Below are 16,895 nucleotides of genomic sequence, written 5' to 3'. Positions count from 1 at the left end.
TGATCATCTGGGAGACTAGAGAGGAGAGAGTCCTCTGGGCTGAACCCTATTTGGGAGGTACACGCATGTTGGGAATGAGGTTCGCTGTGTGGCAGGGTCCAAGCTTCATGCATTAACTGGGCTGTGCAGATGTCCTGCCAGAGCCACTGGTTGGAGGAACAGGCAGAAAGGAACAGCACCTTTGGGGATGGAGGAGAGGAGAACAGGGGCCACAACAGGAGTGTGGGAAGCATACAGCAGCAAAGTGGGGAGGAGACAGTCGACTATGGGAAGTTTCAAGGCACTGAAACAGGACATGGAAAATACTTAAGAAGCAGGGAGAAGAGCAGGGCTTGACAATGGCAGATGTGAGGAGCAAATGGAAAGCTGAAGAGGGTCTCCACATGAAGTAGGGAGAAGTGGAAGGGGATCAGGCTCGTTGGCTTCCTTGCATCCTATTTTAGTAAAGGGTTGATGTTGGTGCTAGCACAAGGCACTGCCTGTTGGGAGAGAAAGGGGATGAGGCTGAGTTGGCATCATATTTAGCTTGTTCTTTCAACTTGGGTAGAAAGTAATGCAGAGTCCTGTAAGCTGTATGTGTATAATGTGAAATCCCATGGTGTTGCAATGAGCTTGCTGTGTTTTGGGAACCTGAGTAAACAGAGCTGCACCTATCCATAGCTGTCATGGGGCATGGTTTTCCTTCAAGTGTTAGCTGTCTCTGTCTTGTGTTTGTTCTAGTTTCTTGATTGCACCAGGTGGTTTTGGCATGGTGAACTACAGTGAGCATGTGGGACTTTGTTTCCTTGGTTAGATCCCAGACATTTCACAGCTACCTGGAGGACATCATCAACTACCGCTGGGAGCTGGAGGAAGGGAAACCCAACCCCTTGCGGGAGTCCACCTTCCAGGAGCTACCCCTGCGCACCCGGGTGGAGATCCTGCACCGCCTCTGTGACTACCGCCTCGATGCAGATGATGTCTTCGACCTCCTTAAGGTGCTTTGGGCAGCAGGGAAGGGGGAAATGGTGTGGCTGCAGGAGCTGGGCCAGATCTGTGAATCTTCCTGGGAAGAGAAGGGTTGATGCTATTAAGTGTGTTTTAAGGCCAGGTAATCAGTGGTGGTGCAGTGGGTTGGCAGATCCCCATCTCCTCCCCTGCCTTGCAGAGGACCCAAGGCAAGTGCTCAGAACGTCTCATGGGGCTCTTGTCCTGCGCAGATGTATTCATAGCACGAGAGTTGCTAAGTAAATTTGCTTCATTGGCTACTCTTCCTGCAAAGAATTAATTTGGAGATGCTCCAACAGTAATGGCAGGGCTGTGAGAGCTGAGACTGCCTTGCTGAAGGATGGTGTGAGATGAAAGGATGGGGCTGAAGTGTATTGGGGAAGCTGGGGGGGAAGGGTGTTGGTGGGAAGGGGGAAGGGAGCTTCTCAGGGCTGTGCGTGACTGTCGCCAGCACTAATTAGACCTTCCCTGTCAGGAGCACCAGAGATGAAATGTTAAAACGAGAGAGGCCATTCAAATTAGAGATGCCAATCTAAATCCCTCCCTGGACAGAGAGCGAATGTCGCCTTCCCCCTGGAGTAACATTTTCCCAGCTTGATCGGAGGAGCAGCTGTACTGCTGCTGTGGCATGGTGGGAGGGGAGGAGAGAGGGAGGGAGGTGTTTGCAGAGGGGTGTCATCATGTTTTGTGTGACAATGTGGCCGCTTTTCAACTTGTCACCGTCTGGCGGGGGGCTCCCGGTGGGCGCAGGGCTTGGATGCAGACAGCCTCCGCGTGGAGCCGCTGGGTGAGGACAGCAGCGGTGCCCTGTACTGGTACTTCTATGGCACACGGATGTACAAGGAGGACCCAGTGCAGGGGAAAACCAACGGAGAGCTGGCTTCAGACAGGTAACAGCCCCATACATCCCCCCTCCTCGTGTCTGGGTGCAGGGGGCGAGGCGGGGGACAGCACAGCCAGCCTGGCTGGAGGGGACTCCGCCTGACTGCTGTTGTGTCGGGGGGCAGCAGGGGGGAGCATGCGGCAGCGCGGGGGGAGCCTGGGAGAGGGCTGGGGCGGTGCAGGGTGAGACTGGAGTTGCCAAGCAGACTGCGAGCTGCCCCGTGTTGCACATTGTGTCGGAGCCAGCCTGCAGCCTTTGTGGCACCAGGAGAGCCTGCTGTGGGAGCGATGCTGCCTGCCCCACCACATTCCTCCCCGTCTGCCCTGCATCGTGCCGGCGGCTCCCAGATCAGGCTCCCAGCCAGTGGGAATCCCTCCTCTCCTCCCCTCTCCATCCCATTGCTGCTGTTTTAATCCCTCCTTTGGTTGGGTTCCTAGCAGCTGTTCCGATTTCCCTGCTCTTCTCCCATCCTGCCAGCCGCAGTTCCCTTGCTCAGCGGATACTTCATGGTGGTTTTGCTTTTTCACAGGGGATGCGGGGGGCAGACAAACACCCCAAACGCTCCTGGGAAAACAGGCAAGAGACGAGGGCGACCCCCAAAGCGGAAAAAACTATTGGAGGAAAATCTGCTGAGGTATGGAAAGGGTGTTCCTGCAATAGATGTAAAATGCCTATGTTTCCAGGGGGAAGTATGATGTACTTCTGGGGTTCCCCCAATAAGTATGTATATACCATGCAGCCATAATTTCAATGCATCTCTGAAGTGAAGCAAGCTCAGACTTGGTAGATGCTTTGATCACTCTCCAAAGAACATTCTGACTGAGCTGGAAGCCAAACTTGGTGAAACAGTAGATACCACTCTTCCAACCACCTCACTTTGAATGCCTGTCCTCCATGCAGTGCTAGGGGATAGATACACTCCTGATAAAGGGCACGTTCACTCTGTAGCAGTTGAAGTCAAAAAATCCTGGCCACTTGAGTCAGTAGATTTTGGGATGCTTCCTATAAGAATTGAAATACTGTCCTTGTGAAACTCCAGACTGCACCCTTCACTTATCAAAATTTTATGAAGCTAATGATAAATATCTATGTGAAAATATCTATCAAATGTGTTTTCTGCACAGTGTTTTTTTCATGGTTCTGCTGTGCATTGAACAATTGCTGCTTCCCCCATTCTTCTCAGAAGCGGCTGCATTTCAGTGATGTGAGGTAATGTATTTATTGTATCACTCCTTCTCTTTCTTTTTTGGTAGGGAGAAGGCAGAAGAAAACTTGCTAATCCGCGAGACTCAGATAAGAAATGGTAAAGAGATTTTGTGGGGTCAGGTTTGATATAATCAGCTAACATGGCTCTTAAATTATCAAAGCCCAGCGAGATGCCTTTCTCAGGAGAGACTCTTTCTGCTGGTGGTTGGGGCCAGAGTTGGGAAGGAGGGGTCGGCGTTACAGGCTGCCTTTCAGCTGGGAGCCTGAACACCTGCAGGCTTCCTATCTTATCATGGATTAGTTTGAGAGAAGAAATCTAAGATACTGGGTTACTCTAGGTCTTGGGGGCCCACCTACTTACTAAAGTTGATGGAAGTGGGCTGTGAATGGCCCTTACTCCTCAGGGAATGACATGACCACAGTCCCCTGTCTGTAGTGGGTGCATTTTTTCGGACTAGGAAGAGAGTGGGGTCAGTGATGCCAAGATAGGGAAGGAAGAACCATTTTGATTCTGCTCGCCTCTCTTTCCTGGTGTCCATTAGGTGGCTGAGCTCGGTAAATGATATCTTGGGGATGCTCACCTAAGGGTTAACGAGGCAAGCAGAAAAAGCAAGTTGGCAACATAACGTGAAAGTGAGTTCAAGGGGGCTGGGACTCATTTGTCATACATGTGGATCCATTGGCTTCCACATAACCCATGGGCTCAGCCTGCCTGTTGCCCCATAGTAAACGGCAAGGGTGGCATTATCTTTCCCATGCCTCCTTCCCTTTGCCCTTTGTCTTCAGATTTCCTGGTGGCTGCTCCAGAGCTGGGCAGCAGAGCTGAAGCAATGCACATGAGGCACTGAGGGTCATATCAGATCATTGTCTTCCAGCAAATTGTGTCACTTCAGCTGCAGAGTAATCTTTTGGTGGCACAAAGCCGTGCCTTAGTCCTGGTTGCTATTGAAATGAGTCACCCATAGGCAGCTGGCAAGGGAAGGGGAAACAGGGGTGCAGGCTCTGGGGGCAGCATGCAGGTAAGCTCCCCACTGCAGGTGGGCAGGGGACAACTTCACATAACCAGGGCAACAGAAACCAGCACGTGGTTGGTCTTTCACCATCTCAGTTGCCAGTCCCCAGTGCGTTCACTGGAGCTGAAGCCAAGGGTGGGTTAAGCTGTAGGCTGGCCTGTGACCTGGAGCTAGCACACTCTTGCTCTGTGCCACTGCTGCAGCATGGAGGTTTCTGACAAGAGAGCAGGTGGCTGAAAGGAGGCTGCAACTTTTCAGTCTTCCTGGGGCAACCTGATAGCTTGTGTGCCAGAGCCGCTGGCAGCTTAAATCCACAAAAGGACCCAGGGTCAGCTCTTTTTTTTTTTTTTTTCTTCTTTAAATTTTCCATAGTTAATTTGCTTGAAAATGCTCTGAGAAGCTGTGTGACATCTGCCAGTGGGGGTGGTGACCATTGCTTTCTTTACAGTAGCCTGTGGTTTAGCTCTAGAAAAGTCTAGAGGGACCTGAGAACCCCTCAGCCTGAAGGGGTTTGAACTAATGTCTTCCCCCTCCCCAAAAATAAGCCACAACATTTTTTGCTTAGAGAGCATCCTGGGGCAAAAGCATGCAAGATGCAACCCATGAGGCTTCTCTGCTCTGTGTAAACATTTGTGAAGCAGGAACCACATTTTCCCTCTCCAAGTGGGTGTTCCAACCACCACGTGAGAGAGTCCTTCCTTTGCAATTAATATTCAAATGTTTCACGCAAGGCAGAACAGCTCGGAGTGTCTTGGTAGTTGGGAAATGCCTCAGAGCGGTGGGAGATCTGCTTCAGATCCCACTCTGGATTGAGCAGGGATGGGATATGAACTTTTGGAACTTCCCCCTCATCTGGCAGCCCGATGAAGCCCATCCTTCACTTCCTCTTCTGTTCTTTCAAGTGCCTGCAAACAAAATGTTTCATTTGGGGAGAATGGGAGGTTTTATTCACTGCAGCAAAGGTTTGCAGTGCAAAAAAAAAAAAAAAAAAGCGCGCCTTGTTTCAAATACATTAAATTTCAGTGGTTTTATTCTGCTGCCAGACTAAGTCATACTTCTGCATTACTCTGGCCGACAGCCTCCATTACAAGAAACAATTTAGATCATTTTCTCTGGTTCATCATAACTGGCTGGCTATAGGGATGTCACATTACCCATGTGTTGCAAAGGGCTACCATTACTTCTTCACCTGTATACTTCCTCTGTGTCTTGGCATCACTTTCAGTGTCGCTAGAGAAGGTAGCAGCACTTCTGGTGGATCAAGAGAGCTTTGGGTCTATAGCGAAGAGTATGTTTCTCTTAACAGTGGCCATTGGCCATACCTTCGCTCTTCCTGAGCCCTGAGGAGAGGAGAAGGGATGAAGAAAAGTTTTTAGTCATAACTGCTGTGGAGATAACATCCTTTCATGTTGTTGAAGGGTCCCAAGGGCCTGGCCGTGGGACATGGTGGCTGCTGTGTCAGACGGAAGAGGAGTGGAGGCAGGTCACAGAGAGCTTCAGAGAGAGGACTTCCCTTAGAGAGCGGCAGCTCTACAAACTCTTGAGTGAAGACTTCCTGCCGGAGATCTGCAACATGATTGCACAGAAGGTGAGGAGTCATGACATCCTGTTTACCTCTCTCTGACCGCTTCTAAGAGCTTGGATGTTAGCTGATTGAAGGAGAGCTAAATCCAAGCAGCTGTCACTCCGTCCTGCTCCCCCCCCCGCCTCCAGCCTGCAAGTGTCATGGATGTGGGGGCTGTTCAGTTTGTGTATGGGGAGAGACGCTCTCCCCCATGGAGTGGCAGGGCTAGAGTTGATACTTAAGGATCTGGTTCATGATTGCACGGCAGTGTAGGTAGGATGGCTGAAGGGGTTACTGTCTTCAGCCATGTTCTGTGTCCCTTTCCTGCTAGCAAGGAATCTCTGTCTGCTTTTGAACTGCTGCGATTTATAGCCTAGCTTTTCTATGCAAACTGCCTGTGATTCTGCTTTTACTGCTGTTTCTCAGCTGGCTCTGCTGAAGGGGCAGTGGCTGCTTTAGCTGTCCTAGCTAAGTCTGCTTGAACTGGTATGTCAGAGCCCCGAAACTCCGAAGGGTATTGTCCATCAACTGAATGTTTTCAGATGAGACAGATTTGGAATGGGATCCTTCAGCTACTTGTAAAATGGGTTCTGCAGTCAGTATGATGTTCTTGGATTGAGTTCAGTTTGCTTGTTTTCTACCCTTGTAAAGCTAATAGGGATTTCATGATCACTTCTAGCCCCCAGAGTTTCTCCTCCCAGTATCACCAATGTGCCCTAATTTCCTCCACTCTCTTTTTCCTTCCCTCAATTCTCAACCCTGTTTCAGGAGAAGCGTCTGCAGCGGACAGAGTTTTCTCCCAGGTGGATGTCTGACCATCAGCCCATCAAACCAATCAAGCAGGAGGTGAGGGGGGGTGCGAGGGGGAGGACAACGGAGGGAGGCAAGAGCAGATGCCTCCTGGGGGAAAAAATAAACCGCAGCATCGCTATTCAGTGGGAAGGAGTCATTTGAAAGTGCTTGTGCTGAAAGAGAGATGGGTGGTAATGCCTGTCAAAGGCAGGCTGACACTCAGGGTTTCTATGGCGAGCAGGGAGGTGCTGCCCTCTGGATCGCAGAGGTAACTGGCCTTGCCGCAGACTCCGGTGCAGCTGCATATGGAAATCTGTGCTCAGTCTGGGGAATTCCACTTCAATGAAAGTGCTGGCACATTCGAGGCAGTTCAAAGAAAAGTTGAAGAAGGATGAGAGGGCTAGAAGAACCAGCTTACAAAGGGAAATGACAGAAATTCAGCCAAGGGGAAAACGTGAGGCTGCAAACACATGAGGGTGTAGATAGTGTGGAGGAAGAGAAGAATGACTGATGTAGTATGGAGCTGAGCTAGGAGGGTGTCAGCTGGAAATGGAAGTCGCAGTTTAGGCTTCTTAAAGAAATGCTTATCAAACTGCAGCCTTGTCGTCTGAAACAGCTCTTTCCGTGCCTCTTCACCCTCGTCTCCTCTCCACCCCATCAGTGCAACAGCACTGCTGCTTGCAGGTCTGTGCAGTGAGCCAGGCCCAGGAAAATGACTGGAGTTAAATACAACCTTTTTCTTTGGTCAGGGTTATTTTTAACAGATCAGCTTCCCAATCCAGTTCACCATGCAGCCCTCAGCTGCATGCTGGCACAGCCAGGGGCATTGTGTGGTGGAGATGGGAAGTCTTTGAACTGGCAACTGCTACCCAAAGCCAATCAGTCAGGCAACATGGGATTAGCTTTGGAGGGAAAAATTGGCTTAATTCTGTCAGGCTGTGGCATAATCTCTCACTGTAGATGGAATGAAAATGTAGTTATCTGGTGTTTTGTCAAAGCCTGGGAAATTAAACTGCAGGGATTATTCTATGTGAGCCAGGGTCAGCAGTTCCCACAAAACAAAGGAGAAAATACAGTTCCCCACAGTAAATATAATTATTTAGAACAGATAAATAAAAGGACGGAAGAACCTCTCATCATGCTGCAAATAAAAACCTGCTGAGAGGAAAAGACCCCAGTGATGGTCAGTTTGGGGCCAGAATCACTCTCTGCAAAGCCCACCATGCAGGAAGCGCGGTGACACGTGCTTGTTCACAGGCAGCAGAAATCCCAGAGGAGGAGGGGAGCGGGAAGCACATGGAGCCTGAATGATGCTAATCAGTACCGCAGGTGCTCCAGGTCTGCGGCGGCAGAGGGCTGTTAATTGCTGCCTGTAGGCCAGTGAAACGTTTCTAGCAAGCGGGGGGCGCTCCCAGCACCCGCTGCGCCAGGGCACAAGGAGCCAGCCAGCACAAGGGTGGCAACTCTTGCGCCGGCTCCCCCAGCAGGACGTGACCATCATCCCTGCCACAGGGGAGCTGGGGAAGGTGCCAGCATGTCTGATGGCTTGTCTGCCGAGGGAGGGGTGGGCAGCAGGTGAGTCTGGGGGAGAAAACCCCAGTACAGGGGTGACCCCTTCCTCCCGACAAGCTGGATGCCAATTTGGTCTGAGATAGAACTGCTCTGTGGGCTCCTAATCCTGCGGGGGATTTCTCAACAGGTGGTTCAGATTAGCTCCTCATTAAAACACTGCCTGAGCAGCACCCTCATTAGGGAAGCGCTACGGAAACTGGAGCAGGGAAGGTTTGGAGGACAAGAGGCCAGGGCGCATGGCTGGCGGGGTTCAGGGCGCCTGAGGCACCCACACCTCCTGGCCTTCTGCTCCTGAAGTCTCTTACCCACTGTGTGGAGAGCAAAGCAAAAGACAGACGTTTGGCCCTTTCAGGGTCCTGGAGAAGGGGGATGGCAGCAATGTTGTGTCCTGGAGTGCTCTCTGGCGGAGGGAAGGAGGTGGTGATGCCGTGGTCACACATGCAAGGCTTGTTTTTTATCCTCCAAGCAGGGAGGAAGCTGGAGAAATGTCCCTTTGCCACATCTTCAGTCAGGATTAAAGTTTAACTTGTGTTGGGTTCTTGTTTTTATTGTTCCAATAGGCATCTGCTTCCATCACATCTAGTAGGAGTTTACTTGTTCATGTTTGCTTAGTTTTTTTAACCCTGAGTTGAGCACACTCTTTCCCAATAGGCTTAAATGTGACATGAGGCAGTAGGTCCATCTGAAAATCAGGCTATTTCTGCATCTGAAGTGTATCAAAGAACCTATGCCAGCACTGCTGCTGCCCTGCAAGTGCTACAGGGAGCAAGTGCAGTAGTAGGTGTCTACTTCAGTCCTTGGTGCTCACTACACTGCATTTGTGGTTTCTGCTTTTCCCTTTTCTTCTTTTCCTAGATCTGCTAGGATGACATACTCTCCTTTGCTTAAAATTGTGCTGTTGCTTTTTCAATGCTGTATTTGTGATGGGTTGATCTGGAACATGCTATGGATTCTGTGTCACACCGTTAGAGTGCTGAATGCACCCTGCAGGCTTGGAGAGGTCCTGGTGCAAGCATGGTGGCTTGGATGTTGTGTTCATGTTTCCACAGGATGTGAATGGTGGAAGCAGCATGGGAAAGGGAAGGTCTGACCTGTGCACCAACAGTTGAAGAAACTTGTTGGGCACAGCAAACTGGCATAGTGAACTTAGTGACTGGCTGGAGAATCTAAAAGCTGATGATACATCCTTAATAAAATATCTTGGTGTACCAACTGCTGGTGGCTGATTCCTGCTCACCTCTTTCTCTCCTGATTGCTGTAGAGCCTGACATTTTTGGTTCCTACTGCAATTTAAAGATTGATCAAGGGGAAAACTGTATGAGAATGGACAGGATCGGGCCTGAAAGGAAGTTGTTTGCAATGTATGAGTAGAAAATTGGATGGTGGAGCAAATGGGAAAGGGATCTGAAAAGAATCAAAAGTGGAAATGCAGAACCCAGTTCTGTATGTTCTTGACCCCTCATACTTGGCATAGCAGTTTGTTCTGGGCATCTTGGTGTTCAGATATTGATCAGTTGGAGGAAAGGTCTGAGAGAGACAACACGGGAGTTTTGTGTAAGTGCCTGAGAAAGGCAGTAAAGGCTAAAGTGTGGCTGAAGAATTTATGCTTGACCAGAAGACTGTAACTAGGAATAACTGGATGTAATGAGGCGATGAGAAATGAACTTTAGACTGAAAGTGAGAAGCTGGCTAAGCTAAACACTTGTGGACTCACAGAATGTTTTCCTTAGGAAGGCTCTAGAAGAGTGTATTACTAATGCTTGGCAAAGATCTGAAAAGAAGATGGGCAGAGTTTCCTTGTGATGAAATTGTGCTGTGGACTTCACCTAAAAAGATCAGTACAGAATAGGTGGTTTTGCTGTCCAGTTTGTCCCTAGATGTAGGATATAGTCCTAATGTTGTCAAGAGTACCATCACCCTCTCTTAGACACTTTTTCTGGCTGTTGGTGGTTGAAGTGTAATTCTCTTAATTTATTGTTGCTGCTGGAGACAGGGAGATAATACACAATGCTTGTCTACAGAGAGTAAAATCTCAGGGGGAGATTTTAGGGCAGTGCTGTGTAGGGAGGGGGAGACAGAGGGGGAATGAATGTGCAGTGAAGCCAGACAACATTTCTAGGTGTTTATCAAAACACCCTGAGGTTCCACTTCTAGGCAATGAAACAAGGATGAAATAGTAATCATGGTGCCAGATTTTTTTCTGGAGATTAATAATGGGCCTGGAGATGTTGATGGTCTGAGCAGCAGCCGAGGGACCCCAGCTGATTGCTAATCTTCAGGAAATGCCTTCTGCCTAAGTGGTAGTTGCTGGTTATTCCCTGAAAATGAAGGTGAAGAAAACTATATGCACATTGTTCTTTTGCAGTTGATATTCCCTACCGATAAGGCACACATATATTGCTCTTGCAGAAGTCAGAGGTGGGAGTGGCTGGTTGATGACCAATTAATTTGCCTTATCATTAAATCAAACTAATAAAGGTAATTCCACACTGCCATATATATACCTCGTACTTTATTGGAGAAACAGGAGCAGGCGATCTCCTGGTCTGGGAAGCCTGCAGTCTAAGTGGGATCAAACACAGCCTTGCAGCCTGCTAGCAGTGGAGAGGTGGGGAAGTGGGGCAATAAAGAGCCAGGCGTCCTTGAATGAGAAAACTGGCTGGGGGACCCAGCAGGAAAACTGTCCAAACAAAGAAGCAAGGGCTGGTTCAGGGGAGGTAAACACACAGAAATATGGCAGGCCTTATTTTGAACAGGAAAAGAAAACACTCCAAACGATACCTTGATGCAAGGCTGTACCGGTCTCTTTTCCTATCCTAAGTACTCTGTGTTTTATAGCAGAGCCAGGTTCAGCAGAGTAGTCCTTTCTACTCGTGCTTGCAGCTCTGGACTCTGCTAACTGGAAGAGGTAGAGTTGTTGTGTGGGTGTTGTCAACAGCCCGAATCCTTCGCCTGGAAGGGAAATACACATAGTGTATCCCTGGCAGAGTGGCAGCTTGTCTAACCCATTGCTTCTTCTTCCTTTGTCCCTGTCTTAGTAGGATTTCATTGCTTGACAAATAACTTTTCTTTACGTGTTTCTTTTCATCCAAGAATTCATATGTACAAATCCTTTTTTCTTTCCTGTTTTTTTCCCCCAGCCATTCATTGTAGGTATGCTTTAATACTTGCTCAAAGTAAACCTGCCTCTGCTCAGATCTCAATAAGCCAATGCATTACAGTTTTTGGTGCACCATTTTGTCACAGGTAAACCCAAACGTACTAAGTTCAATGGAGAAGCAGAGGCGCAGAGAGGAAGAGGAGGAGCGCCAAATCCTTATAGCAGTGCAGAAGAGGGAGCAGGAACAGTTGCTAAAGGAGGAGAGGAAGAGAGAGATGGAGGAGAAGGTCAAAGCAGTGGAAGGTATGTGCAGCCAACGTGAAACAGGGCTGGAAGCTTTCAAAGTCAACACTGAGGGCTTGAATTAAGATCTGCCATTTGCATTCCTCCTCTTCCAGACCTGCTAATGGGAATATCTTTTCTTGCACTTACCTTGGATAAATTGGTCTGACTTGTAGCTTCTTTTCCTTTGTCTCCCACAGTGTTGGTGACTGTTCTCTAGTGAACCCTTTAACTGTGTCATCTTCCTCAAATCATGCCTATTTTCTCCTTTACCCAAGCTGTTTTTTTCCCCAGCTATTCATGGTGTTTCTCAATTCCTGTTTCCCCACTTGCCTTCTTATGGATTTCCCTGTTTGCAGGATTAGCTGGCTTTGCTCTTGCTGAATAGCATTTGGTCCTTTTGGACCAATGCATGACAAAAGAAGGATTTCCTTTGAGGAGAGAGGGCATGGGACAACATGGGAGTAGCAAGAGTAGTATTTTATAATGCTACTAGCCTTACCAACTGGAGAGCTAAAGATGAGGGAACCAGGCTAAACAGAGCACCAGAAGTAGCAACTTCAGGTGTTGGTCTTGTTTTTTCATGGTTTTGAATTAAATGTTTATTTAAGCTGTTCTGCAAGAAACAGCCGTGTTGTGTTTAATACATCAGATTGAGGTACAGACAGCAGGCATTCGGCCAGTACATGTAGGCACTGGTGTCTAAGAGCAGGCTTTATTTTGACCACCTTCTCTCTGTCAGCCTCCCTTATGGGGATTCTTTTCTCTGCTGCTTTTGCTGCAGTGGCTGCCTGGACTGTTGCAGTTCCAGGGAAAAGCTGAACATCTTCAGACAACTGTGGTGGTAATGTGCGGTAGTATCAGTATCATGAATCCTTAAGTGGATAAAGAATCAGAAAAGAAAAAAAAGATTTAAGCTTATGCAAACCTTGTAAACTTTTTAAGATTAAACAGTCTGCTACCAGATGTTTGGTAGCAGACCAGATGTTGTCTAAGACTAGTCTCTTTTACCTGCTTACCTCTCTAACCTTTAGAAAATCCAATTACTTGCTTGACCTTCATATATTCCTGGTTGCCAATCCTAGCTAATCTGACACTTTAAACGGAAAATCATCCAGCTTCTATATCTGCCACAGGTACCTGTTTCACCTTGGCAAATTGCATATTCTTCAACTTTCCATCTGTATAGACAAAATTAATCTTGAAGTTCCAGAAGAGCTGCAAAGATAAATGCCTGTAGAAAGGTCTTGTTTTGGTATAAGCCATGTCTTCTGGGTAAATACAATAACTACATTGTCTCATGCAAAGGCATCAGAGCTACTCAAAGAAATTGGCATGGGATTGGGCAGTAAACAGTTTTAAGACAGTTTAGCATACATTCATGATAACTTGTCAGAGATGCATTTATTTTGGTTTGTGCATTTTCTTTCAGTTTGGTTTAAACTTGCCCCTGGTCAGTTTAGGCTAAATCAGGAGAAGTGTCCTTTTAAGCTGGTGCAAAAGGTGTTTGGAGAGGTTATTTAAATGGCTGACCTGTTCAGTTAAATCAATGAAGTATTTTTCATCTATCCAGGTAAAAGCTTGGCTTCTCAATTATTTTTTCCTTATTGTCAAGCGCTCTCTCCATTAGCATTTACTTTCATGTTCTTATGATAAACAGAAAGTGATTTTAAAATGAAGTAATGTGTTTTGCTGGTTCAGACTTGTTACAACTGGACATCTGTCCACAGAGATTTTTATGGTAACAAAGATTTTATTGTACTTTTCAGTCTGTTTGGGATTTGACATTCATTTTGTAAGGTCTTCTGTAGAGGAGTGATATGAAACACAGAGTGAAATATCTGTCTGACGAAATTCATCAGCACTTCACCTGCTTCTTGCTTTTGGACTGTATGCCTGGTTTTAGATCACATTGCTGTTTCCGGTCTGGGATTTCACTTCCCCCACTCCAATGCACACCCTAGGTAGCAAGCCTCCTGCTGGGCCCATCTGTACTTTCCTGAATTTATGAGTTAAAGCAGCTTTCTAGATTTCTACCACAACAGCAGATTAGAGTTTCCCAGTTCTCTTCTCAGATGCTGCTTAACATTATCTCTCACACATAAAACTTTCTAGCTGTTTGAAGTACTTTTCAGGGCATTGAAAGCTGCTAGGTAGGACTCAACCCAGGCCAAAAGCATGACAACAAGCTCTGCCAGTGATCTTTCATATGCTCTATTAATCACTGGCTGTGGTAGAGGGACCTGCCATTAATCCTGACTGAGCTCCAGTCTGGTACCGGGGTAGCACACCCTGATTCCTCAGTTTACCAGATCAGATCCTTGGTAGGCCTTGATGGATTTTTAAAATCTACATCACCTTACCTCTTGGCTGCTGTTGCCTTGAGATTTTCCTTTTGCTGCCCAAATCATTGCCTTATGTTTTCCTCAGCTTTCTCACTTTAGACATCCATTACAATGTCATCTAAGTGATGCTAATTTTATGGAATAAACATGAAGTACTGAGATGTGCTTGGACAGACTCAGATCATCTCTGTTAACTGCAATTTAATGTTGGACTTAATCATCATTAAATGTTGTAATAGATGCTGTTACATTCTGTAGGACATCTTAGATACAAGTTCTGTCCTCCCAACTTCAGTGCTACCCAGAGTCTTCTAACAGGAAATTTGGACTTTCTTTTACCAGCCTTTGACATGCCTGGCCACAAACCTCCTTGGATATACCCACCTTCTAGCTATTCCAGCTTTTCTTGTGCCCTCAACCCCGATTGGTTTTGACTGAGAGAGCAAGACAGTAAATTAATACCCTTCCACCAGAGCTGGTGCTTCTTGAGTCTTTGGCATTTTCCAAAGATGGAGCCTCTGCTAGAGCGGATTAGCCAAGTGTCCCCTATCTTTCTTTCACTCTGGGTGTTCCCTGATGTGGCATGTTTTCTGGGGCCTTACTCCTATGACATCTCTCCTACTCCTAGAAATCTGCTCCTACAGAAAGTTAGTACAACCACAGGTGTTTAGCAAGTCAAATGAATTCAGATTTCCTATAAGAAAAAGGAAATGAGGTTCATAAGAGCCCATAAACTTTCTATTATGAAGCAATCTGTTAGCCAGCTGTCTGGTTGCAAACCACAGCTCATATTACCAACATTGCTTCTTCCTGTCTCTCAGCTCTTAAACCAAAGCTGTCCCAGTGGCCCTCCTGTGTGGCAGCTTGCTTGCTCTGGCTGATAGCCATGAAGGCTAGCCATGAAGATAGCCATGAGCAATCTTCCCAAAGCTAGCCATGGTGGTGGAGGATATTAAGTACTCCAGTTACTCATCAACACCCAGCTGGTAGAACTTCACCCTTCCCTTGGCACTGCTCTTTATCCATTTCAGTGCAAAACCAGATGCCTTGAGTTCACCTGGCTGAGGTATGAAGCATCTGAAGGATGGTAACTTAACAAGCCAGCTCCTTCCATAGTGCTATTCTATGCCTAGGTCTGTGCACTGAACTTCTCTCTTTGCACCACACCATGGTCAGGAATTTGTCTGGAAGCTGGCTAGGGGAGCATCTGTATCACAGTAATGCTTCAAAATCAATGATTGTAAAGTCAAGGGAAAATGAAGAGGCATGTTGATATGGTGCACTGTATTCTCACCTCCTCTACTTCTGTGCTTTTGCTGCTTTTACTGAAAGAAAAAGGTTTCACTGGAGTTCTTAAGAGCTGCAGGAGCTGTCTTCATTTTCTCTGCAAGATGTTGTTGACAAGGTTGTTGCTGAATGGTTTTTCACCTCTCCCTCCTCCCCGCTGCAGAACGGGCCAGGAGGAGGAAGCTTCGCGAAGAGCGGGCCTGGCTGCTGGCGCAGGGGAAGGAGCTCCCCCCTGAGCTTTCCCACTTGGATCCCAGTTCCCCTACCAGGGAAGAGCGAAGGACCAAGGATCTGTGAGTATGCAGCTGGGCATGCAGCACACAAGTGCATTGAAGTAGTGAATATGGGAAGGAGAGGAGTGTGATCATTCACAGGAATGAGGAGGCAGTCATGAGGTTGGAGAACAGCAAGCAGTAAGCTGAGAAACATCTGAATTTGGTCCAGGCTAGAGGGGTGTTTGTGATGAGGCCTATCTGTCAGTATTATGGCACTGTGCATGGGGATGGAGGGGTAGATGAAATACAAGAGCATGTCTTATATGTCCTCAGTCTGCACATTCACTATTGCACTTTTTGTTACAGCTTTGAACTGGATGATGAGTTCACAGCCATGTACAAAGGTTAGTCCTGCCCCATCTTTCCCCTTTGCATGACTTTCTTAAAGTGAAATCCTCCGCTGGATGTATACATGTGTAACCATTCACCTTTCTTTTGTTACTAACAGTTCTAGATGTTGTAAAGGCTCACAAGGATTCTTGGCCCTTCTTGGAACCTGTTGATGAATCGTATGCTCCCAACTACTACCAGATTATTAAGGTATGGAAAGTGGTCCAGCCATCTTGACTGATGCACTTTGTTGACTGGAATGCAGGTTTTGGAAGTGTTTTGAAGTTTTGTGGGCTGTGTTACCCTTGCAGTCAAACTGCATGACTCCAGTAGTCCCTTCCAGCCTTACAAGTCAAGGAAATTGAGATTGAGAGGCTGTGTCTCAGGAAAGCAGCCTCTACTCCCCACCCCCAATCTGTGAGGAAGCTAGCTATGCAACTTGGTAAGCTTACTGTAATTAAAGGGAAGTTTTTTTGCATTTCAGGCACCCATGGACATCTCTAGCATGGAGAAGAAGTTGAATGGAGGTCAGTACTGCACCAAGGAAGAGTTTGTGGGCGATATGAAGACCATGTTCAGGAACTGTCTTAAGTACAATGGTGAAGGCAGTGGTAAGAGCAGTGAGATGCTAAATTCTTCTATTTGCAGTGCTCAGTCAAAGCAAGCAATGATCTCTTCCTACTCACCAGTACTTGATTTGTGCTTCTTTTCTTTCAGGGTATTTTTGGTAGGCCAGGTGAAAGAGTAGAAGCTCCTGAGTAATAAGGCATGGGGTTTTAGCAAGGTTTTTAGAACAATTTGGTCGTGTTGAGTTTGGGCATGACATACTAAGGGACTATCATGTTGGTAGGTGGTGAAGGCAGAACATAAAAAAAAGAAAGTCTTTCTTTCTGAGCTCATTTGGTTATGTGCTTGTGTGTTTCCATGTGACCTCTTTTTTTTTTTTTTTTAATAATTTCTAACACAGACTTTGAAAAGCATTGGAGTCTGGTTAGCTCACACTGTTTGGGTATCACAGAAAAGTGAGATATGAACTAGGCTTGTAGTCCTCTGGATCGAAAATGTAGTTTTTAGGTTTCTTGGCCATTGAATAAACATGAGTCTACAAATGGGAAACTGGGTTTAATTGCCATGCCAAGTAAAGTTCTACATGTTGCTTAGGTAAGAAATCTGTTCCCGTGTGCTGGGTCATCACTGCACCAGCACCACCTTGAAAGGGAAAATAGAGCTACCCAGCTTGTTGGGCTGCAAGTTAAAAG

At 47.1% G+C, this 16,895-nt stretch overlaps 1 protein-coding gene across 3 annotated transcripts in view; it reads left to right on the top strand.

The window, feature by feature from the left end:
• Positions 1-16,895, top strand: part of LOC113490106 (cat eye syndrome critical region protein 2) — a 47,959-nt gene that overhangs the window by 20,003 nt on the left and 11,061 nt on the right. For 2 of the 3 annotated variants that reach the window (XM_026866360.1, XM_026866371.1), the window contains exons 2-12: positions 794-977; positions 1,738-1,877; positions 2,400-2,504; positions 3,124-3,173; positions 5,508-5,677; positions 6,422-6,499; positions 11,264-11,420; positions 15,195-15,324; positions 15,613-15,650; positions 15,755-15,846; positions 16,121-16,247. In XM_026866360.1, coding sequence (XP_026722161.1) covers positions 1,822-1,877; positions 2,400-2,504; positions 3,124-3,173; positions 5,508-5,677; positions 6,422-6,499; positions 11,264-11,420; positions 15,195-15,324; positions 15,613-15,650; positions 15,755-15,846; positions 16,121-16,247 — 1,003 coding nt within the window. In that variant the 5' untranslated portion in view covers positions 794-977; positions 1,738-1,821. Of the gene's footprint in view, positions 1-793; positions 978-1,737; positions 1,878-2,399; positions 2,505-3,123; positions 3,174-5,507; positions 5,678-6,421; positions 6,500-11,263; positions 11,421-15,194; positions 15,325-15,612; positions 15,651-15,754; positions 15,847-16,120; positions 16,248-16,895 lie in introns of those variants that run through there. The other variant, XM_026866350.1, reaches the window with a different exon arrangement.

The sequence above is a fragment of the Athene cunicularia genome, assembly GCF_003259725.1.
Source record: "Athene cunicularia isolate RWA chromosome 1 unlocalized genomic scaffold, athCun1 chr1_part2, whole genome shotgun sequence".
In the NCBI taxonomy this organism is placed as follows: Eukaryota; Metazoa; Chordata; class Aves; order Strigiformes; family Strigidae; genus Athene; species Athene cunicularia.
This window is presented reverse-complemented; position numbering and strand designations above follow the sequence as displayed.